This window comes from Prunus avium, chromosome 7, assembly GCF_965620075.1.
Source record: "Prunus avium chromosome 7, drPruAviu1.hap1.1, whole genome shotgun sequence".
In the NCBI taxonomy this organism is placed as follows: domain Eukaryota; kingdom Viridiplantae; phylum Streptophyta; class Magnoliopsida; order Rosales; family Rosaceae; genus Prunus; species Prunus avium.
In genome coordinates, this window is record NC_142290.1 from 6535781 (window position 1) to 6559895 (window position 24115).

The 24115-nt window shown below is 37.5% G+C and overlaps 2 protein-coding genes across 9 annotated transcripts; both read right to left on the reverse strand.

Annotated features, from left to right (window-relative positions):
- Positions 1 to 1157: 1157 nt before the first annotated feature.
- Positions 1158 to 10223, reverse strand: LOC110772355 (myb family transcription factor PHL13). 2 transcript variants are annotated; one of them, XM_021976788.2, is made up of 7 exons: positions 10002 to 10223; positions 9614 to 9836; positions 3004 to 3080; positions 2862 to 2904; positions 2697 to 2754; positions 2468 to 2537; positions 1158 to 1807 (listed from the first exon to the last, which is right to left on the reverse strand). In XM_021976788.2, the coding sequence occupies exons 2-7, from the start codon at positions 9822 to 9824 to the stop codon at positions 1397 to 1399; spliced, it is 870 nt and encodes a 289-aa protein (XP_021832480.1). In that variant the 5' UTR covers positions 9825 to 9836; positions 10002 to 10223; the 3' UTR covers positions 1158 to 1396. The 2 variants fall into 2 exon arrangements, with proteins under 2 accessions (XP_021832480.1, XP_021832481.1); XM_021976789.2 differs by lacking the exon at positions 10002 to 10223 and having other exon boundaries at positions 9610 to 9804.
- Positions 10224 to 13940: 3717 nt separating this feature from the next.
- On the reverse strand, positions 13941 to 20275 carry LOC110772356 (FAD-dependent oxidoreductase family protein). Of its 7 annotated transcripts, none has more exons than XR_002529087.2 (6): positions 19752 to 20275; positions 19261 to 19542; positions 18648 to 19084; positions 17710 to 17869; positions 15856 to 16064; positions 13941 to 14133 (listed from the first exon to the last, which is right to left on the reverse strand). XR_002529087.2 is itself a non-coding variant. In XM_021976793.2 (5 exons), exons 1-4 carry the CDS (start codon positions 20058 to 20060, stop codon positions 17723 to 17725), a joined length of 1080 nt encoding a protein of 359 aa, XP_021832485.1. In that variant the 5' UTR covers positions 20061 to 20275; the 3' UTR covers positions 14598 to 16064; positions 17710 to 17722. The 7 variants fall into 7 exon arrangements, 3 of the variants coding, with proteins under 3 accessions (XP_021832485.1, XP_021832482.1, XP_088100419.1); XR_002529085.2 differs by lacking the exon at positions 13941 to 14133 and adding an exon at positions 14598 to 14877; XR_002529086.2 differs by lacking the exon at positions 13941 to 14133 and adding an exon at positions 14598 to 14885.
- Between the last annotated feature and the right edge of the window lie 3840 nt (positions 20276 to 24115).

Below are 24115 nucleotides of genomic sequence, written 5' to 3' on the forward strand. Positions count from 1 at the left end.
ACTGCAACTAATTAATATTAGTAATCGAGCACTGCTCAATTCCACTAGTTATATATGTAAATGCCGTAGGCCTGTCCGCATAAAGTCGGCAATCACGCGGCTTCTTTCTTGGGGCAGTCTTCACTCTTGTGCTTGTGTTCCCGTTCCCACGGAAGCACGCTCTTTGGGGCAGTCTTTAGTGCTGTGCTCACCAGAAGAACGACAATTCCAACACCTACGAGGAACAGCAAGTCCTACCCAGTTCTCATCGTCATGGCCACCCTCCTCACGACAACATTTACAAACTATCATATAGCCGGGGCCAACTTTTGCGCCCTTTGGGACATAATTCTTGTACGGGCAAAATGCAGCCGCATGATCCTGCTTCAAACACCTCCTACATTGATGCTGAATCATATCGCCTACACAAGCAAGCGTATGGCTTATTGTCAAGCATGGTAATCCGATTATGACACCATAAACATGAATGTCAGGAACCTGTGAGTCCTTAGCCCCAAAAACAAAGAATAAAAGACAAAAAGAAACAAACATAGCAGATTTGTCCACATTACTAGGACCTGTTGAGTTGTGAAGATAGTACCGGGCAATCTTCACTCTCATGCTCGTTCCTATGGCCACAATACCAACATCTAACACTCTCTCCAGGGCTGTCTTGAGTGCTGTGCTCAGAACAAGTACCACAAGTCCAACACTTGTTCATACAGGGCAGCGGTAGAATCCAAGTTCATATCTTCTCATTCCACAAGTTTTTAAGAGGGTAGTGAGGAGGGTTTACATTGGGTTAAAATGGTGAGTAAAAATGCTCCCGGAACAAAATGGATCCTAGAAGGTTTGTATCAATTCCAATCCAAGTTCCAACAGTCCTTTGTCGTTGAGTTTCTTTGGAGGATTACCAAGCACTCTACGTCCTAACCCTATCTTTGAGGTTGGTGTCAGTTCAGTACACTCACTACGATTGTTGGGAGACTTGGGACTTAGTATCAAAAAAATATAAATAAACTCTTTGTAAAGTTAATTTCTAAAGCACCCCGTGAATGAAGACATTGATGAAGCAGGATAGTTGGAAACAGCGTTGATGAGCAGCCAGGCGTTGTACGAGGTTGATCCAATATTAAGCATTGAAGCATTGAAAACTTAAAACTAACAAGCAAAATAAATTTATCACCCAAAAAAAAAAAGGCGAAATAAATAGATTTAAGATGTAAGTACATGCAAAATCCATCTCATAGCATTCATGGGGAGTTGGAAATTACATGCTCTACTTATACACTAAAAAGGGGGAAAATCATACATTGTATAATTACAAATGGATTGCATGTCTATTTACGTGGTATGCATAACATGGTTTCTAATTACTCGCACAAGCTTCTTGAAATACTACCGACAATTCGGACTCCTATTGTTTTGAACCACACAAGGGATCTAACTCCATTGGCGCTTTCTGTGCAGCATCGCCATCTCTCTCTTTAAACTCTGTTTGCAAGTTGAATCCAAATCCACCATCACTTCCATACAAGTCTCGATCCCACTGACCGACAAATTCATTCTTTTGGTCAGCTTTTGGAGGCACGTTAGATGTGGTGCAACCATCTGGCAACCCATCATCTACCTTTTGTTTCTTTCGCGGAGATGAGGGCGTGGCGGTTGCATCACCCGCTGTCTCCAACTGAGATGACTTCTGCTTATCCTCCGCTGATGGCAATACATCAGATCCTTTGAGAACCCCACCAAGTTTCTCCTGCTCCTCAATGATCTTCTGCAAGTATTTACCCTGAGCTTCTATTCTCATCTGCAACTGCCTTTGAACCTGAAAAAATTATTAGTAAACTCTTAATATAGCCAACACAAGTATAGCCAATCAAAATGCACAGGCAAAGACCAGAAGAAAGTGACAAATAACAATAACAATAAAGTGCACACACAAGAACAGACACAAGCTTTCACCATATTAAATGCACCTGCGTTCTATACTAAGAGGATAGGGTCCAGGAAACAGTTCCAGAACCATGCACTACACTCGAAATGAACAAGCAACACAATAATGTGTTCTGTGAACAAAAACTGAAAAACAGAAGAAAACATGGACTTTTGCAATTATCCACCCACCAACTTTCCCATCCCTACAAAATATCTTTTAAGAAAAAACAACTAGTACTCAACCCACCAACAAATATTCCCAAAACACTCCTACAAACCATTACTACTTAACCAGTTGCTAGCCTCCAGTGTTGCCATATTACCACCCAGGCCATGGCAGCAATTTCAACATCACTATTAGCAGAAATTTAAAGTTTGCCTTTCAGTTTTTGAATTAATTTTTTTCTGGTCCATCAGAAAACAAATTTCTTTCTATGTGCTTTTCTTTCAATATATCTCAAATCCTAGTGCCCCTGTGCAGAAGATTTTTCAGGCCAGACTATATTCCTCTTTCAGCAATTTAAGGCAAAGTGAGGGCAAGAGACCTTACCTCAAGCTGTTCATGAAGACGCTTCTGAACTTCCATCTGCATCCTCAATGCCTCATTAATTTGGACTCCACTGAAGAATTTAAAGATTTTAATTAGATGCAGATCATTAATATAATAATAAGACACAGGACTATGCAAGTAAAGAGATATGATGATACTGGTCATGAAAGCTTAAGACGAGACAAAAAGTGTGCATATAATCATATAAGGGAAGGGAAAAGGTACCCACGGAGAAGAATCTGAGCAAGAAAGGCTGTCTCCAGAACCCTTCTTCTCGTCTTTAGAACCTATAAGTCAAAGTGCTTCTCCAAATTCATATTCATATTTTCATACTGTAAAAACAAGTCTGCTATTGCTGAAATAACACATATAGATGGAGGGAGACGACCATTACCATCAGCCGGAGACTCTGGCAGGTACTTCGCAAGGCGATACTTCTATAAAAAAGAATAATAACGCTATTAAAAACTAAAACATAAAAATGTCTAACATTTATGTTCCTGCGTAGGTCATATAGTGTAGCAAGGTGGCCGTACCTGTAAATGGCTTTTCACATGATAAATAGTTAGTCCCGGAACACCCATCACTCTCAGAACACCTTTAGGTGTTGCCCCTAAAGCAAATTGGAAAGAATGAAATATATTAATTAGGTAATGGATATGATCATAAACACTAGTTTGGGTGGGACTGGATCTGGAAAAAATAACATCCAGTCCCGTGCTGTGGGACTGATTTGTCCCAAAGACTGCACACCTCTAATGAAGGACTGGGATGGTTTAATCCGACACTACATTTTGTCCCGTGAATACACCATTAGCTACCTCACAGTTCATTAGAAAAATCTAACCACAAATCAATGCTTAAATCAATCCTTAATAACCAGAATTAAGAATGAGACCAAACACTCAGAATAATTTCACAAAACTAAAAGCACGCAGAGAAACATAGATTTATTAACTCAAAAGACATTACAAATCGTGGATATGGAATCCGAACTCGGGCTACAAGAAAACACCAAACACTACACTCTAGTCTGAGAAAAAGATTTGAAGTACCAAAAATCAGAACTTCTCTAAATAAACTAACTGAATGCAACAGTGACTGTCCTTTAAGAAAGCAATGTGAAAAGTTAGAACCCATTAGTCCAAAGTAAAAGTCCCCAAAAGGGTTGGTTAGTCAGTTAGCCATCCACATGGATATCCCTTACAGTACAAATTGGTAATTTCAATTCAGTGGTCGCTTGATCAAGGTTATTAGTTAACATGTTGACTCATACTATCACTATAGATGGTAACCCACAGTATATGATAGAAGAGTGAAAGCAGAGAGGAGAAACAAAGGAATTAGTTGTTCAACAAATCTTCGTTGGCTCTTCTTCATACTAGACACGGTTTTCTTCCATGCCTGAGCATGTTTTTTGACAGGAATTTCAACACTTAGCATCAATTAAAGGCCAGGATGAAACAGAAATCAATTTGCAATTGGACTTCTACTTCAACCAACAGCACTATCAACGCACAAATTTCAGAGCAATCAGAACACCACTGTAGCATATAATATTGAGATACTTATTAGAGTTTATATATTGTCAGTTTGGGAGTTGGTGTTATATTTTAATGTTGAGAATCCAACCTTCCATCTTGCCAAACTTAAGGAAAATGATAATACATGTACAGTTCCTGAATCCAAATACTTCTTTGGATCTACCTGTTGCTTAGTCTTCTACATGTCAACCTACTGCTCAAGATCCTTCTCCATGTGAACCTATTACTTGGACTAAACATAATAGTTGGACTGAACCAAATAAACAAGAATATTGCCAAATCAAATGGCACAAGGCTGAACTCCATGACGTCAACGGAATAAAAAAAAACTGAAAAATTGGATTATAAAATAACAGACAGAATGTCCACCCAAGTCAAACTACCTGAAATGTGGCCTAAAGACTCAAGAAGCATCAAGGGAAAAGGCAACACCAGCTCAACCACCGAAACCGATCTATTAGTAGAAACATAGGATCATTCAGGCCAGATATCATTTGACTTAATGACTTTATGAAGTTATCACAGTTGAACTACTATTATGCATTAAATATTCTGGTCTGAAAATAAATAGAGGAAAATGCTCAATTGTTGGGATTAATGCAGAAAACAGTGAAGTAGAGGGCCTGTCCGTTGAGATAGGTTGTGGCAAAGGAAGCTGGCCTCTGACTTACCTTGGGCTGCCTCTTGGGGGAAAACCTAGGAGCTTACCTTTTTGGGACCCGGTTTTAGAGAAAGTAGAACGAAGGTTAGAAGGTTGGAGCAAGGCGTTTCTATCTCGAGGGGGAAGATTGACTCTAATTCAGGCAGTATTGAGCAGCCTACCAACTTACTATTTATCACTATTCCGAATTCCAGCTAGTGTGGCAAAACGGCTGGAGAAGACAATCAGAAACTTTCTGTGGGAAGGTGTGGAGGAAGGTAGGAAGGACCACTTGGTGAAATGGGAGGTAGTGTCCTTACCAAAGGAAAATGGGGGACTCGGGATTGGAAATCTAAGGAAACGTAATGAGGCCTTACTTGGGAAGTGGCTATGGAGATTCCAAAATGAAACCAATACCCTCTGGTACGATGTGATTAAGAGTAAGTATGGGTTACAGGTGAATGGGTGGGACTCTAAAATAATATCGGTAGGTTCCAGCCGATGTCCATGGACTGAAATAATCAAAGTTTTGGGTTATTTCGCTGCTTGTTGTCGCCTCAAGGTCGGAAATGGTGAAAGAGTAAGATTTTGGGAAGATGTGTGGCTGGGAGATACGACTTTGGGGGAGAGGTTCCCTCGCCTTTTCCGACTATCTCGTAAACAAAATGCCAAAATTGCAGACATCTCTATAGACAGGAATGCCCTTCCACTAAGCTGGGACTTTGGGTTCCGTAGAAACCTAAGGGATGAGGAAATAGAGGAACTATCTGAGCTACTTTTCAGATTGGAACAGGTCGTGTTGGTTCTTAGTAGATGCGACACCAGAGTTTGGAACTTAGAGCCCTCAGGAGTATTCTCCTGTACTTCTTTTACTAGGCACCTGATGGTAAATCCCCATCCAAATCTCTGCTTCCCTCCAGCTGTAATCTGGAAATCTAAAGCTCCCCCTAAGGTAAAAGTACTAGTTTGGCTAATCGCTCAAGGCAGAATTAACACATGCGACTTGGTCCAAAGGAAAAGACCCAGCTGGTATTTCTCTCCTAATTGGTGTGTCCTGTGCAAAAAAGAAAATGAATCTGTGGATCACCTCTTTTTGCTATGTCCCTTTGCCTCGTCCCTGTGGGCTAAGCTAGCCCGGGAGACGGGGATAACATGGGGAAACTTTGCAACTTGTAGTGAGGTGTTGGAAGCCAGGTTCAGATTCTTTGGTGGGAGGAGGAAGGGTTTAGTGTTGGGAAACTGTGCCATGATGGCAATTTTCTGGCAAATATGGGGGGAAAGGAATAGGAGAATTTTTGAGAATGTGATGGGGGACGAGGTAGAGATGATATGGGATCGTATCCGAGTCTGGGCATCTCTTTGGGCCTCTGTTTCTGTAGAATTTAAGGATATCAGCTTTCAGCTTATCCACCTAGATTGGAAAGCAGTAGTGTTGTAGTGCAGAGCTTTTTCTTTCTGTTTTGTAAGATGGCCTCCTTGGCCATCTCGTGTTTTTCGCTCTATCCTATTTGAATAATACTGTTTCTTTTCAAAAAAAAAAATACGTTAAACACTTTGTGTAAACCCTAAATTGAACATAAATGTCTTCTATACCTCCATTCTCGCCCAGAAGCACAAAAAAAAAATAAAAAAAATTGAGCAGTTCTTCAAGAATGACTTGGAAAGCTGAATGCTGGAACCAAACATTTTGAATAATCAAAATCCATGACAAGTTGACAACATGATCGGACCTAGACAAATTCACAATTTTCTGTGGGCTCAGAGCAAGGTCTCAAAGCAACAATAAGCTGAAAGAAGACTAAATGGAAGATCAAGCTTATACAAATGGAGTAGAAGATGAATTGCCTCAAGGAGTTTTGCAAGCCCAAAAAATTTAGATGTTTGTGTTTCTTCTAAGTTCTGAATATTCAAAGTAAGACAAATCCGTCGGAGCATGCTTACCCTTTTCACTAGAAATGGTGCCTGAAGCTGATGAGGATGCATTGATGTGCAATGTGTTCTCAAATCTATTTGGACCAACACTAAATTTAATTTAGACATCTTCCATTGAGGTCCATCCCAAATTTTACCAAACTCTAGGAGGCATTCATCTCCAAGTACATACGTAACAAGAAGCAAATGGAGAAAGCATCTAACTCCAACATGAAATGGGAAGACGAAACTGATGGATTTCCTGAGCTGATTTGTCTTTGAATGTCCTAGGTAGGAAAATGTGATAGCTGTACACTAGACATGGGTTGGATCAGCACTTAGGCCAGGACAAAGTGTGCAGGAGTCACTACTCAAGAGACCCCCAAGGGCATGGTCAAAGTCACCACAAGAACCGACGGCTGTACAAGACTTAAGGAGGGAAGAGCCAAGCAATGAGTAAGATCAACAGGGAAGTGGTTTCACAATCCTCATGCGCAAACCAAAAGACAAAGCAGAAAGATCAAGTAGCCAAAACAAACCTATACTGAGATCCGTCAGACCATGTGCTTGGCAAAATTGTACATGTGAACACAATTTGGATATTATTTTGAGTATCACCACCTATGAGGAAGCCACAAGAGCGGCAAGATACAAGTAAGCATTGTTCCTTAACATCCATCAAACAACTAACAAGTGCAGGAACTTGAGAAGGAAAGTGGAGACCATGATCAAACAAGGTGATGCTCCCTCCCCACACGGCCAATCGTGCACAATTGACGAAACGACCGAAGTTACCTAAACAGAATGTTCTATCAACAGTCCAATCTTTTTCCCAGATTATAACTGTCATTTAGAAGAATCCTGGCCCAGATGACGAAATGAAAGCTCAGAGAAGAACAAGACAAGAAAGACAACAAGAAATCATGAAAAGAATTTGTAAGATCTATACCCCTGCACAGTAGTTATGGCAATGAGAAAAGCAAACATAATTCAGACATAAGGATATAGAATGCATCCACCTCTTAAACCATGAGCCATTGGTAGTCACACTTGCACATGCAAATTTTTTGGGACAGCTGTGGAAATAAAGAGTTAAAGGTATAGAATATTAAATCAAGCCAAGCAAATTGATCAGCTTTGGCAAGAAGGAAGTGAATCCCATGGATGAGTCACTCTACTGGTTATTTGCGTTGATAAGGCATTAGTGGACTTCACACTGGTAGACTCTCTTTCACCTTATAACTTTTAGCAGAGCTCAAACTGGAAGAAGCCCTGTCTGCATATAACTTGAATAGGAAAGTAAAGGGTACATCAAATGGAAGGAATTCCTTCAACCTTGCACCAGGTCATCATGAGTAGTTTTACAGGGACGGACAAGTAACCATTGACATCAACGGAGACCCATGTACATCGACACTATGGCTAAGCTGGACCTTGAAAGTTGAGTTGGCTTTTAACTTTGGTTTGAGCCTCCTAGTAATGTTCCGTCAATTTTACAGGGTGATAAGGCTGACCGGTCTCGGCCTCAAATAATAGTTACTTAGTTGTTTTAGCTTTTGCATCCATGTAACCGAAAAATGGAGATGCACAATGCCACAGTATTGTGACCAGCCAGTACCAAACAGCCGGAAAATCAACGTGAACCTTCAAAACAACTAGAAGGGGACCCACCTAAATGTTTCAGGCACGAGCCTAATCAAAATCCCCACTTTTGACCCACTAGTGGAAAAGAATCTGTATCCATTTAAGCCAGAAAGCGCAGATGTGCGGCTATCAGAAGAAGAAAATAGGCAGCTGATGGAGTTTCTAAAGAACAACAAAGATATATTCACATGGCCATATATAGACATGTTAGATATTCATTCGAGGATAGCATGCCACATTTTAGACCTCTGAGACAAAGAAGGATAGCTATGAGAGAAGAATTTCCAAGGCAATCCACTTTCTTGGAGCCCTAACCACTAGAAATGACTTCACACTTACCTTGAATAATAGAACATGACAATGAATCCTTCTCAAAAGGACTCGCCACAAACTATCTACACATAAGAGGCATGTTCCTAAACAACAAATTCCCAATCATGAACCCCCTCCTCCCGGAACCAATTTCTTTTTCTTTTTTTTTTCTTTTTTTTTTAATAGAAACAATTTGTATTCAAAATAAGAAAGGAGCAAAAGAGAGAACAAATAAAAACATACAGAAAGAAAGAAACAAATTTCTTTATGACTTTTAACTGGACTCTAACTGATTAAATGAATCTCCCTTAACTACCCTTACCCACAAGACTTTTAACTAGACTTCAACTATTCAAATCAGCACTGATACCTTAACGGCAGAAATGGAAAAATAAAAAAAATAAAAAATATGAAATAAAAAAATTCTGTTATAAAAACAAACCAAAGCCATCTCAACCACATAGGTCCCCACTCATAAACATCAGAAAAAGAAAGGGGGAGGGAGAGAGAGAAGCAATTCTAGAGTTCAGTTAGAAGACGAGTTTCTCTACAACAGAAAAGTCATCCGTAATCAAAGAACAATAGTTTTGGAAACATAGGAAATACAATAAAATCCTGCCTTTATTTCCCCAAGCATCTTCATTGAAACTACCATAAATGAAGCCACTAATCAAGTAATTATGAAATAAAATCCCTCTAAATTATTTGGTTCAGAATTAAGAGGATCACCACACAACATAACTAATGAAGTAAAAGTTAGTTTACCAAACAAAAAAAAAAGTGAAAAAAATTATAATTCTTGATACTGTAAGGCAGGGATAATATAGGAAGGCCACTAAACTATTTCAAACATGTGAAAATTGCTTTCTCGTAATTCTATTACCCGATACTGTGAGCAAACAAACATACATTTATCACATTCTTAACAGAGCTAAATACTCGGGAAAACTACAACTGACCCCAAAACAGGGAAAGACAAAGAACCCGTCTGCTAAAGGGAAAAAACACAACAGAGATGGATTAATTACAATGAAAAAATAGAACTAAAAAAGAAAGTACCAAATAGAATTACGTTACTGAAAAAAAAATACCCACTATCTGGTCCACCGAGTTGCGTAATGGCGTCGACGAAGCGGTCATGGAGATCCGAAGTCCACCGCAGGCGTTGCTTGCCACTTCCCCCAGAAGGCGTTGGGCTTTTCACTGAAGAGCCACCACTGACAACCCCAACGTTTGCAAGCTCCTCAGAGCTCTGGGGTTTGTGAGGAACTAAGCTCGCTGTTGAAAACTTCTTGGCATGATACATGGTGAAAATCCACTGAACATAAACACAGAGACACACAAAGGAAGAGCGAAAGAGTGAAAATTTGTGAACAAAATACAAAAAGGTAGAGAATTCGCAAAGGCAAAGAATCTCCATGATAATTGAAACAAACTGATAGCAGAGAAGAGAGAGAGATGAAGTTGTAAATTGAAATCGCACCTGCAGACAGAAATTGAGGTTGAGAAGAAAGCTTCAGGGACAATTCAATCGATGAGACCAGTCATATTATTCTCTTAGCAGGTTAGAAACTAGAAAGCTTGTCAGCCATTGGACTAGGTTGGAGAAATTGTATTGGAGGCCTGCAAAATGGTAAACTGCGCGTTTGGACGATGCAGACAATTGAGGTCAAAAGGCCGGTCACGACCCACAAAGCTTCTGGTCAATTTGGCCTGTCCAACTATGTGAAAGCCAAAATAAATAAATAAATAAACAAACAAACAAAATTATCATGAAAAATGTTTGTCACTTATCAAAAATCGAAAGAAAAAAAAAAAACCTTGCCAAAAAGTTTCGGGTGAAGTGGCATTTGAGAAAAGTTAAGGGTTGTATTCAATTATGATTTTAAAAAAGGGTGATTTTATTAGCACCTCAAAATTTGCACTTTGCACCTCACATTTTCTTTACACCTCATTGAATTTTAGTAAAATTTAAAATTACTTACTACACCCCATTTTTCTTTCTAAATTGCCCTCATGAACCTCATTTCTTAACTTACCTGTGTAAATCCCACCAAAATCGTTACCTTGTTTCAGTGGTAGTTCACCGAATTTGTTTTCGTTTTTTAGTGGCTGTCCACCAAATGTGTTTCCATTTTTCAGTGGTAGTCTATTGAATCTATTTCAGTTTTTTAGTGGTAGTCCACCGAATTTATTTCTGTTTTTCAGTGGTAGTCTACTGAATTCATTTTCTTATTTCAGTGAATTTGTTTCTTGTTTTAGTGATCATCTACCGAATTCGTTATTGACTTTGTACTTAATATTATTTTTTAGATATGAAGATGACTCGCAGAGGTACTACTGAGGCTTCATCATCTTGACCTGATAGACAATGTCTCACAGCCTCAACGAGGAGACATATAAAGCGGCGAGGTTAGCCCCTCAAGAGGACCAGCCCGAGCATGGTCCCCCAAATCACTTTGAGGATACTACATAGGTTAAAAATGTAGCTGCTAATCATAATAGTAATGTTGAGATAGATGTCGAGCCTACTGAGCCATCTCGAGTATGTCTCATTGATCCATCTTTACTTTACGAGTTTTAAAACTCACATAGCAACTGCAATTTGAAATAACCAGGTAAGTCATTTTACGGTAACAATAGAAAGCAGAATATAATTTTACGGTAAGTTTGGTTCATGGTAATGAACCTAAATAATTTTTTTGTATTTGACTAGGAATGTGAGCTCCTTATGTGCATGTAGAAGACATCTACCCTTCGTGAGCGGAATTGGTGGGCTAATTCAAATAATGGTATATTCAAATGATACATTCAGAGGTCTGGATTAGAGCAACTTATTAGGTATTCTTATCGGAATGAAGATAAGATTATTGTATCTACCTTCATTGAGAGGTGGCATCCCGAAACGAACATATTTCACATGCCTTTTGGTGAGATGACTATCACATTGGATGATGTGTCATCTATTTTAAGGGCCTTATCTTGTTTTTGTTCCTTCAATGGGAGTAAAGTGAAAATAGCTTACATTAAATTTGTGGTCGACAATAAGTTACTAAAAAAATAAATATATTTCGATTCGTTGCCACTAAATTGTAGGTAAAACTTCGGTCATACACCACCGAACACCATTCCATGTTACAATGGATCTCCACCGCATCTTAAGTTAATAGCCGGTCAAACACAATCGAAATATGTGCAATGTTTCGATGGCATCCCACTAAATTTACCTATCGCGTTTGGTATTGGTGTGCTGAACGCAATCAGCAACCATCATGAAATCCTAAACTTGAAAAACATCTAAAAATAAACTCATATCTCATTCGAAGCCCTCTCTAACTTTAGTCTCACCCTTCTCGAATAAATATAAAATATTTTTTTACTAATATAAGCGTATATACCTCGTTAGGGTTGTAGGAACATAATGGTTTGAGAAAAAAAATCTAACTAGGATTGCAGGAGCATATGTGGGGTGTAGTGAGCAAATTTAATTTTTATTTTAAATATTTTTTGACCTTAACGGTAATTATGTACAAGAGTAAAATAGGTTATTCATGTTTAAAAATAGTATGGGTTGCAAAGAGCAAATAATGGGGTGCCAATAAAGTCACCCTTTAAAAAATTTTAAAAAATTTAAAAGTTTAGGAGTATTTAATTATGATTTTATAGAAGTCTACAAAATGAATCCTTCTTCAATACATTAATGTATGGATACATCAAATTTAAAAATTATCTTTGAAATATGAAGTGAAACTGGTCCTGAAAGGTAGCCGGTGAAAAGGAATGTATATATATTTTTTGAATTATACTCACACGCAAGACTCTCAAGCAGAGTTGTCTTCAACCTTCACAAGACCTCAAGCACATTCATCTTCAACCTCCGCAAGACCTCAAGCACATTCATCTTCAACCTCCAACTTGGCTGCGGCTTATTCAACCTCAATTCTTGACTATAAAGTTTCATTTAAATTTAGACCCTTGGCTTTTGCATATGGTGATCATTTGCTAGTAAAATAAAGATGTTTTTTGATGGTCGAGCTTTGGACTCATCTGGTTTCTACATATGGGTTGAGTCATACAACGATTTTGTTAGGCTATTGGATTGTATCTTGGAGGGGACAAGTCAAGAGATATACTTATGCACCCGTTTGTGGGCTTGAATCTCCTTAAAGAGAGTGAGATATTCGAGCCTCACCCCAATTATCTATGTGCTTCTTGGAAGAAAATATTACAAATTTTTTTTGTAATGTCCCCAACAGATTAAATTAGCAAGTGACGTAGTTTCGTGATTTTTTCATGGTTCAAATCGCTCACTGCCTCGCCGATTAGAACTTAATGGATCACACATGTATAAGTTTGATATATGTAAATTAAATAAAGATAATAAACAAGAATTGATTAGTTAATAAAGTTTAATTAATTATTGAATGTATGAGTTTCATTGGTTCTTAAAATTAGATTAGGAGTTCTAGGCCCATTGGGCTTGGACCCATTGGTCTTGTAACTTAGGTTTTGGATGACAAATTAAACCGCAAGGCCGAAGAGGCCCAATAAAACACATGGTCCTCAAGAGAGTGAGGTGGTTGGGGAATTGAACTGTAGACCTCCAATAATTTGATTGAGGCGTTGCTACGAGACTTAAAATCGTATTTCTTTTTCTCTAGTTATAGAATTGAGTTTTGGAAAAAATCAACACATAGGTCATAAAATACTTAATTAAAGGTTTGTTTTTTAAGCTAAACTTTGTTTTAATTTGCGTATGTTGCTAAGATTAGTGTAATATTGAGTTTGATGCTTAAGTGAACATTGAAATTGAGCACATTTCTTTCAATGGCAATAATGCTTATAGCAAATTGTGTTTATAGCACATTTCCACCAACGGTTGATCACAAATTGTGTTAGTATTTTGTATTTCCAGGCTCTTGTGGATCGTGTGATTAGAAATTACTTTCAACATAACAATTGTATTAGATAAGGAGATCATCTTTCTCGCTACCTTATCTCCTATGTAAATATCTTTATTACATGTGCATGTTTACTAATCTGTAATGGACATTGGAATTATTTTTTGAATTCTACATTATAATGTATACTCCAATAAAATAAAATAAAAAACCAAGAGCTAGAATGATTAGGAGGGATTGCTCACCCATACCTGTTAATTCATTCTCTTCGGTATTCCTGATTCCCATCATTCCATGTATGTAAACAATGTATTAAGTTATTAATTCCAAAACTGTTCTAGTACTTGCAAAGGTGTTGTAACTTGTATATGGTGCCCACTGCCCAAGCTCCTATAGTTCTAGTACTTCCATTTAAGTTCTTAGGCTCCCCAAATCAACTCCTTTTTTTTCAGGTCGAATGAATGAAGATTTCATTACCTTAGCAAGTTACAAACAAACGCAATATAACAAAGAGAACAATAAAACAAAAGCACAACAAAACAAAATAAAAGCCCAACCATAAAACATATAATTTAGGACCAACACAACAAAAAACCCTAAGACATACACAAACCCTAAAATCACACCTAAGAACTAAGTAGCCGCCGCCGCCAATACCCTAACTTTTCAGTAGCCACAACTCAGTATGATGGTGCTGAAGATTCTCTCAAATTTCTAAAAAGGAAAAACTCAAAATTATAACAAGACAACATTTAGGGAAAAAAAACATTAGAAAAAAAGGGTGAACATGTTAAATTTGCTAATCAAGAAATATAAGTATTTAGTACATTAATCTCTGAATGAGTAAAATTCACAATTTGCTACTAAGTTGAAAAACAAAAGACATTTCACATTACAGCCGGTCTCCAGTAGCCTGTTGGATTAATGCTACAAGGGAAACCCATCAGGTCTCAGGTTCGAGACTGGCAGAGAGAGAGAAGAAGAGAGAGAGGTTTCGAGAAAAAAAAACATTTCACATTACATTGATACGTAATTTTTTTTTCTTTTTTTAAAAAGGAACAAACTATAATAACAAAAAGTTAATCTATCCATTTCTAAGGAGGTCTTCCCATCAAGAAGAAATCGGTCTTATTTAAACACCTTATTTAAGCATATGTTATCAGGAAGTATCATGTCAATGCAAGCAAATAATAAATAGCTTTCGGGGAACATAGTGAAGAAAATAATAAACAGCCATTTATACAAGATGATTACATTTTCATGGTAAAGTTACTGAGTTCTTGTGAAGGAACCCATATTTGGTGAAATAAGTTTATAATCTTCAATTATTACACTGGATGTTGCAGACACTGCCAGAAAATCACCGGAAAGGAATGAGGCTCGTTGTTCAGAATAGAGTTGTTAACACCTACAACGGGAATCCAAAAGGGGAAAAAAAAGGGCTGTCTGGTTTCTAACCTGCAGAACTAGAAGAAATTGGGAAGCAAGAAAACCAATCGGTTCCACAATGAGAACCCAAACCACCAACTTTACAAAACCAAATCGGTTTTGCAATGAGATACATGCATGCATGTAAAAGAAAAAAAAAAGCAAACCAAAAGGAAAGAAATCCGATCAGTTAAACAATGAGAACACCAATCATGAAATGCATGCGGCCATATTCTTACAACCCCCAAAAAAATGAAGAAATTATAAAAAAGACAAACATGACAATGAAAAGCCAGAACTTAATACATGTAGTCATATATACACAAGATGAAACCCAAACAGGTTAGTTAGAACATGAAAATGAAACCGCAAATTGAATAAAACCAAATATGAGATACATAAAACAAACACGCAGAGGCAAAAAAGCAACCACATTTACAAAAATTGCTTAAAATGAAAATTAAAACAAATAAACAAAGGGAAGGAAGGAAGAAGCACCTTGTGGTAATGAGAGTAGCCAGCTAAGGTGAGGGATTCATAAATTTGAAACAAAGACGTGTGACAAAGTGTTTGGAGGAGAGACAAGAAGCGACAGGATGAGACTTGGAAGTGTGTTCGGAAGAAGAGGGAGAGATGGGAGGAAAAGAGAGAAGGGAAGAGGATATTTTTTCTGTGAAAATTCAAACTTTAATCATTTTCACGAGATGTACTTTACAAGCACAACTGTCGTTGTAGTATTGGCTTATTATACCATATAAGCAAGCTGAGGTAATTTTCACTTTGGTACCTGGATGAAAGACTCATGCGCTAAGACTGAAAATGGTATCTAGGAGGTCAGTAGCAAGGCATTGACTGACACAAAATTATCTTCAGCTCCATGATTTTTCAACAAGTTATTAAAAAAAAGGTAAAACTAGTTATAGTTCCACTTTGAAGCTTTTTGCCTTCCTTTCTAAATTTTGTTTTTTTATCTAACTAGAAGTTCATTTGAAGCAGACAGACCATTACCTTAACAGTGGATCAAGTTGTAACAGATTAGCCCATTCTGGAACATTCATCAGCAATTTTCAAATCATAATATATAGCACAAAGAGGGTTCCTTAACATCTGAAGAATCTGGTTGCTATGTGTTCTGCAACTCCCATGCTTGAAGTTAAACCAGGTGACTCAATACCAAAAAGGTTAACAAGGCCAGTTATCCCATGAATGTCCTCGCCCTGCACATATGAATTCATAATGAGGTCGTATTTGTCAAATACTAATAGTTCAGGAAAAAGCAAACAAAATCCAATCTCCATAGTGCCCATAGTTGTGAAAAGTATATCAATAGAACTATATCAACTATATATCCGATATAATAGTAATACTTGAGTTTCAATTATCACTTTAAATATGGCTTGTCATGCATGTCTATCAAAGTTTAAACTCTATTGAAATAGCACAGAACAAAAAGCAGTCCGAAAACACAGTGCATCCTTGTTTGGGTAAATTTCAATGTCATCTTACATTTCAAAAAGCATAGTACCTAGAAATGAAAAAGAATATGATATGAAAAGCTTATCAAGAATATAAAGAGTCAAAACTAATATTACAGGTTAGGGCTTTAATGGTGTTGTCTGACTTAGAAACAAAATGGTCCTGGGAAGTCTAATATGTTATTCAAAATCTATGCTTTAGAAACCAGATCTTACGCTAGAAACAAAATGGTCACGGGAAGTCTAACATGTTGTTCAAAATCTAGGTTTTCAAAAAGTTTCTGTCATGCTTTAGAAATCAGATCTTACGTTCTTTTTCTTTCTTTCCAAAATGAGGTTACTACAGTCCACAGCTCTGTTTGGGCAGCACATAGTGTGTTCAACGCATTGTTACCCATATGTATGTTCTAACAAACCCCTGCATAATATGGATCCAATATTGACATAATAAACTTTAATGAAATGTCTCCATATAATCTGCATCACACCCAATAATTTCTCAAAGTGTGGGAAAATCTATTATGTTTGAGGTTTGGGTGACCACACTGAGAGAGAGAGAGAGAGAGAGAGAGAGAGAGAGAGAGAGTCCTATCAACTTTTAATAATGTTCAATCAATTTGGAAGTCACTCAAAATCCAAATTATGGATGGAACTTTTTAGTTTTATGTATATCTGAAATCCAAACTGTTCGTCTTTGCAAAGGAGCATCTTCAGCATCCTACACGACGCTTAATGTTCATAGATTAAATGGAACAGGAGAAATGGTTACTGAAAGAAACACTGGATGATAACTATATGAGCTCATCCTATATAAGTAGAAGATGATGTGTACACTAGCTCATATCCTTATGTTTTTTCTATGAGGAAAAAAGAAAGAAAGAGAATTATATGGATCTTGCTTTATTTTGCTCTATTTTGTTTCATGGTAACTGAAAAATGTTAACAAATCCCACCTGGACTCCGTCTGAGGTGTTAAGGATGGATAGGGGTTGATTGATTCCAAGTACAGTATTGCCACACAAGCAACAAAGAACCGGAAAAAAAGGAGTGACAGCTCACCATAGTACAGTGAGTTTTAGAAAGTAAAACTAACCATTTATATAGGCCAATTTGTGCTAAAAGCTGCTACAGCAGCAAGATTTAGGATTCAATGACAACATTTTGTGTACAAATCCGCTTGGCTCATTGCCAAAACCATTATTAGACACTTCTGATTGGATAATAAGATATAAAGAGGTAAGTATGTGAGGAATACAACAGTAGATCTATTGCTATACATGCTCATGTATTCTGGCCACAATCATAATTCTCATGATAGATGTGTCAACAAAAAAATTCTGACCTAACATTTCAGGTTCAGGCATAAGAACAGTATGCAAGAAATAACCTGTATCACAAAATCAACTGGAGACTGTCGAGGACCTGAAAGCTTTGGTCGAATCCCTGCATAACCTGGATCGAGAGACCCATCTTTTAGATTTGGGTAGTACTTCCTTATCAATGGGTAAAATAGCTTTGCACGATTCGTACATACAGAATAGTCAAACCTGGAAACAAGGCCTTGTCATGTTTTTTCAAAAATGTTCAACATCACAGTTATTATAAAGGTACACCAAAGAAAGAAACTAAGGTTAAATAAATGAGAGCAATAACTGAATTAGCTTTCTTATCGGGTAGATGCACAAGCGCTTGGTTGACATGCATTATAAATAATGCCTCTCCTTTGTGCATATAATAGCATCTAAAATATATAGCAGTGCTAATACCACCCACACCAAACTTTTATGACTGTTCTGATGACTTAAAACTTTTGCATCATCAGTATGGTATGTAATTGTTATTATAAATTTACTCCGGATGCAAGAAAAAAACAAATCACAACAAATCATTATTCAATAACATCACATGCAATCAGGTCATCTAAGATTTTACCCAAAAAGCATCTTAACAAACATATGATCATATATCTGCAATGATAAATGCAAAACACTTTACAAGAATACGGGCATGTTAATTTACAACCCATCAGCAAAAGTGAATAGGACCTCCATTTGATCATTAACGCAGGCAGCAAGATTAGTATCAAATGCATGGTCTAAAGAAACACAACTTATGCAAGATAGCAGAATTGGACGCACAATGGAAACCTATATAATGTATTATTTATAACAAAAAAAAAAAAACTTAAGGCATGTGTTCTTCTGCGCAAGCATGCATAGGAACTTCTTCACTGAGTTGATGACTTCTTAAACCAATGACTTAATTGACAATGCAGAAAGTACCACACACTATATATAACAGACAAATAGATAAAGAAAATATTACTTGTTTAGGAAGCTTGAAACGTCATCAATACCATCAATCCATTCTACATTGGGGCCAAACTTGACCTGACCATTCAAATCCAAAGTAACATGCACACCAATGCCACCATCCTCTGGTAGAGGATAAATCAAATGTTTGAAAGGACATATTGTAGTATTTGATAGCGTGAAGTAGCACCCGCGAGCGTAATAGGCAGGAGGAATAACTGCACTACGGAGGCCATCAAATCGCTTTGCAAGGACAGGGGCACTCAAGCCAGCAGAGTTCACTACAAGCTTAGGAATGAGTACCATCTCTGGTTGCAATGGAAATTTTCCATTCCAATTTTCAAGGTGTTTGGTTTCAGAAATATGAAGGCTTAGGCGATTTTCTTCAATATGGCCACCAATAACTGTAGTATTATAGGAGAAGGTTGTGCCATGATTTTCAGCTTCACCCTGGGCCCACATGTGGGTGATATCTCTGTCAGTAAACAGTTCTAACTCTATAGGGACAAATTGATAAAATCCAATGTTAGCTGAGCTCTCCATAATAAATACTGAAATTCTATTTGAAGCATATATTTGATCCTAATTTTATTAATTTATGAAACGAGAAAGAAGAAAATGCATACCAGCAAAGACAGCATCAAGGAATGTGTATCAACAATCCCAGAAACTGGTGATAGTAAGGCTTTCAAACATCGCAATTCAGGTTCCATCCTCGTAGCGTCTGAACCTTCCATCATAACCAAACCACCAACCCCATTTTTTATCCCATTATTCATTAGATTATGCAACTTTGGAATCTCTGAAGATCCTGTTGCTACTATAAGTTTACCAATTTGGTTATGAGGGATATTGTGTTCAGAGCAATATTTGTAAAGCAATTCTCTTCCTCTTACACATAAGATTGCCTGCAAAATGCATTGAAATTACAACATTTGTTTCATTCTAAAATTTGTACTTCCAACATTCATTTTGAGAATTGGGAAGTGGGTACTTTCCAAATTATGTTCTTCATTTTTGTTTTTCTTGGGTAACACAATCTTAATAAAAGTTGTACGAACAATTCTTAGAGAGAGAGAGAGAGAGAGAGAGAGAGAGAGAGAGAGAGAGAGGAGACCTTGAGAGAATTGGGAGGATAGTAGATGCCGGCATGGATGACCTCGCTGTTGCGGGAACTGATGCCAGTGCCGAAGGTGGAAGCTGATTCTAACACCAACACCTCTCTGCCCTTTAAAGTAAGCTCTCTCGCTACTGCTAATCCCACCACACCTGCCCCTATCACCACGCAATCTACCTTCTCTTTTGGAACTCCATTGCTGCTGCTACTACCAGTAGTAGTAGCAATATTACGGCTCTTCAAAATCTTGAAGACAACTGACAACGATGATGAAATCCTTTCCAGGCTTTGGATTTTGCTTTTCAGCATCTTTGGTTTGGGCTTACCTTTCTCTCTAGCTAACACTCGGCGCCGGTCGAATGCCCAAGAGCCAAAGCTACAAACGATCCTCTTGAGGGACAGTTTGGTATTGTTGTGTTCTGCCGTGCTAAGAATAATAACTAGAACAGTCAGGATGTTTGCTGAATTTGGGGACCTGGGCTACAAGTGAAGAAGGGTAAATTCGAAAGAGCAAAGCTTTGGCTTCTTAGAGCATCTCCAACCGATATGTCTCAAAAGTGCCACTTAGACTTAGACATTTAACAGCTAGAAATAACATCTCATACACTCCAACCGATGCGTCAAAGCTGATGTGGAATGAAGGCTGAAGATTGAGATGTTATTTTTGACATCCCAAAAGCAAGATGTCAAATGAATATTTTATTATTTTTTCTTTTCTATTCTTTTTAATTAAAAATAAATCAACACTAAAATATAATAAAATAATAATTTAATTTGACATATCGGGTGGAGTGTAAAGCTGTGTAAGATGTCAAATTGCCACATCAGCCATCAAATTTAAATTTGATGTTTGGTATTCGACATCTCCCTTGGAGATGCTCTTAGGAGGAGCTACTACAAAACAAAGAAATAATTTCTAAAAGTTAAATTAAATGGACGAGTCTCAAAATCTCATTCGCTTTGAGCTTCTCTTTAGTTTTTGTTTTTGTTTTGAATTAATTTTAAGCAGCCAAGTTTTACTCATTTGAAAATATATTTTAAAGTATTGTTTAGGGTTTAGAGAGGTGTCAATACCCATATACAAGTGTCATGAGAAAACTTTTGTTTCAGTCTAATAAAAATGTCATCAAAAAAATAAAAAGCATAGAGTTAACTATAATTATTGTGGAAGCAAATTTCCTCCCACGAGAATATTCAATTGAGATTCCTCTTCCTTCGTCGCTGTCTCCTTCTCCCTACAAAATAGATCGGAGTAAAAGGACCACACTTGGGGGGTGTTGGTTAAAGGCCCTCCGATGCCTAAGTTAGGTTGGGTATTTCAAGGAAAACCGGGTGGCCGGAGTCTTGTGTGGTGGCTGGAGCCTCGTGTGAGGGAGAGAAAGAATATGGTGGCTAGGGTTTGTGAAGGATAATTTTTGCAGAGTTTCAGTAGGAATTCAGACGTACCTTAACCCTTGTGCATAGCTAAGTATTTATAGGAGCCTCGGAGGCTAGGGTTTCAGAGGAATAATTCCGTAGATGGAAAGGAATTATTACTCCTCGATTAGGTGAGATTTGATTAATTAGGGATTTGACTTATTTGATTTAAATCAAATCCCTAATTGGGGTAGGAATCAAATCAATCCCAATTTTAATTAGGTAACTCCCAATTTAATTGGGTAACTCTCAATTAAATCGAGTAACTCCCAATTAGGTCAAATAATCCCTAAATGGAAGGAATTATTTGACCTAGGGTGATTTAATTCGGTTCCCACAATTATGCCTATAAACAGGTGTCAAGTTTTGAGAATTGTGATAAGGGTGAGCAAAAATGCTCCCTTTTAATAGGTGGTGTTCGTTCGTGTCTGGTTTTTTCCACACATTAACTTTTACATAAAGCAAAATTTACATAAAAACAAAAATGAACACAAAAACAAATAATAAGTTTATAACTACCCCATTATAGTAAAAGCCAAATTTATATGGTCAATGGAGTATAGCTTAGTTAGTTCAGCTCTTCCACCTTCACTTATAGGGGCAAAAATTCGAAATCCCTAGACACCCAATGAATATTTGTGCAAACCCTCCTCCCCCAATCACAAAGGGTGCAGGAGTCACTACTCAAGAGACCCCCAAGGGCATGGTCAAAGTCACCATAAGAACCAACGGCTATACAAGACTTAAGGAGGAAAGAGCCAAGCAATGAGTAAGATCAACAGGGAAGTGGTTTCACAATCCTCATGTGCAAACCAAAAGACAAAGCAGAAAGATCAAGTAGCCTAAAGAAACCTTTACTGAGATCCGTCAGACCATGTGCTTGGAAAAATTGTACATGCGAATACAATTTGGATATTATTTCGAGTATCGCCACCTATGAGGAAGCCACAAGAGCGGCAAGATACAAGTAAGCATTGTTCCTTAACATCCATCAGACAACTAACAAGTGCAGGAACTTGAGGAGGAAAGTGGAGGCCATGATCAAACAAGGCAATGCTCCATCCACACATGGCCAATCATGCACAATTGATGAAACGATCGAAGTTACCTAAACAGAATGTTCTATCAATAGTCTAATTTTTTTTCCCAGATTATAACTGTCATTTACAAGAATCCTGGCCTGGATGATGAAATGAAAGCTCAGAGAAGAACAAGACAAGAAAGACAACAAGAAATCATGAAAAGAATTTGTAGGATCTATACTACTGCACAATAGTTATGGCAATGAGAAAAACAAACGTAATTCAGACATAAGGATGTAGAATGCATCCACCTCTTAAACCATGAGCCACTGGTAGTCACACGTGCACATGTAAAGTTTTTGGGATAGTTGTGGAAATAAAGGGTTAAAGGTATAGAATATTAAATCAAGCCAAGCAAATTGATCAGCTTTGGCAAGAAGGAAGTGAATCCCATGGATGAGTCACTCTACCAGTTATTTGGGTTGATAAGGCAAGAGTGGACTTCACACTGGTAGACTCACTTTCCCCTTATAACTTTTATCGGAGCTCAAATTGGAAGAAGCCCTGTCTGCATTAACTTGAATAGGAAAGTAAAGGGTACATCAAATGGAAGGGTTTTAGAATAATTGACGTGCAGAAGATCTGTCACGGCAGTTAATGGAACAGAGATGCCTTTATTTCTTCTTGTGCGTTGTTCTTAAAAAATATTCAAGAGGACCTCCATTTTTTAGGTGTTTAAGTTACTTATCCACGATAGTTTTCTGTTACTGTCGTCTTTCTAAACAAAACGACGGTTTTTTGTTCTACCGTTGTCTTTTTCTGGTCGTCTTTTTCACTATTGTTTCTATCTAATAATAATGTTACTAGAAAAATGAAAAGCAAAGAATTAATTATAATTATGCCCATAAACAGGTGTCTAGTTTTGAGAACTATGACAAGGGTGAGCAAAAATGCTCCCTTTTAATGGGTGGTGTTCGTTCGTGTTTGATTTTTTCCAAACATTAACTTTTACATAAAAACAAAAATGAACACAAAAACAAAATAATAAGTTTATAACTACCCCATTATAGTAAAAGCCAAATTTACATTGTCAATGGAGTATAACTCAGTTGGTTGAGCTCTTCCACCTTCACTTCTAGGGGCAAAGCTTCGAAATCCCTAGACACCCAATGAATATTTGGGCAAACCCTCCTCCCCCAATCACTTTTACTATAAAAAAAAAAGTCAAATTTACGTCTCCCCATTCTAGATGTTTCAAGGGAAAACACTGCAATCATGAATTTCTTTTATTACCAATGGGGTGTTAGTTGGATTGGCGCACGTCTTTGGTATGCTCCCAAGTGTTCCTAGGTTCAAGACCCCATGATACCTAGGTGTGTGGAGATAATGTAATGACACATCGGATAACTTTTCCACATATCATTATGTTATTAGTCAAGGATAGCAAAACAGTGATATCCCATTTACAAGTAAGTTTTTGGTTTGTGTGAGTTTCCCCCTCCTCTAACTATAAGATTGTATTGTATATAGTTAGGGAGCTGTTATTGTCTATCTAAAACCCTAGCCCCCTCTCTCCCAAAAAACACTCTAGAGCCATTTTCACTTTGAGGGGGGAGTAAGCCACTATTCTTCCTCCCCTCTACCCTCCTCTTTGTGCTAAAATATGAATATGGGTTTTCAATATGTTCAGATTATTTATTCTTCTCCATAAGGAGGTATATATATAGGTTTACAGAGTGCTTTACAAGGAATAAGATACTATCAGGAATTAGGAAAGTATCTCCTAATTATACACAGATTTGTCAACTATATGGAATGGGAAAGTAAATCCCTTAATTAATCAAGGAAATAATTCTCCTTGATTAATTAGGAGACTCACGTCAACACTCCTCCTCAAGTTGGTGCATATACGTCACCAATGCCCAA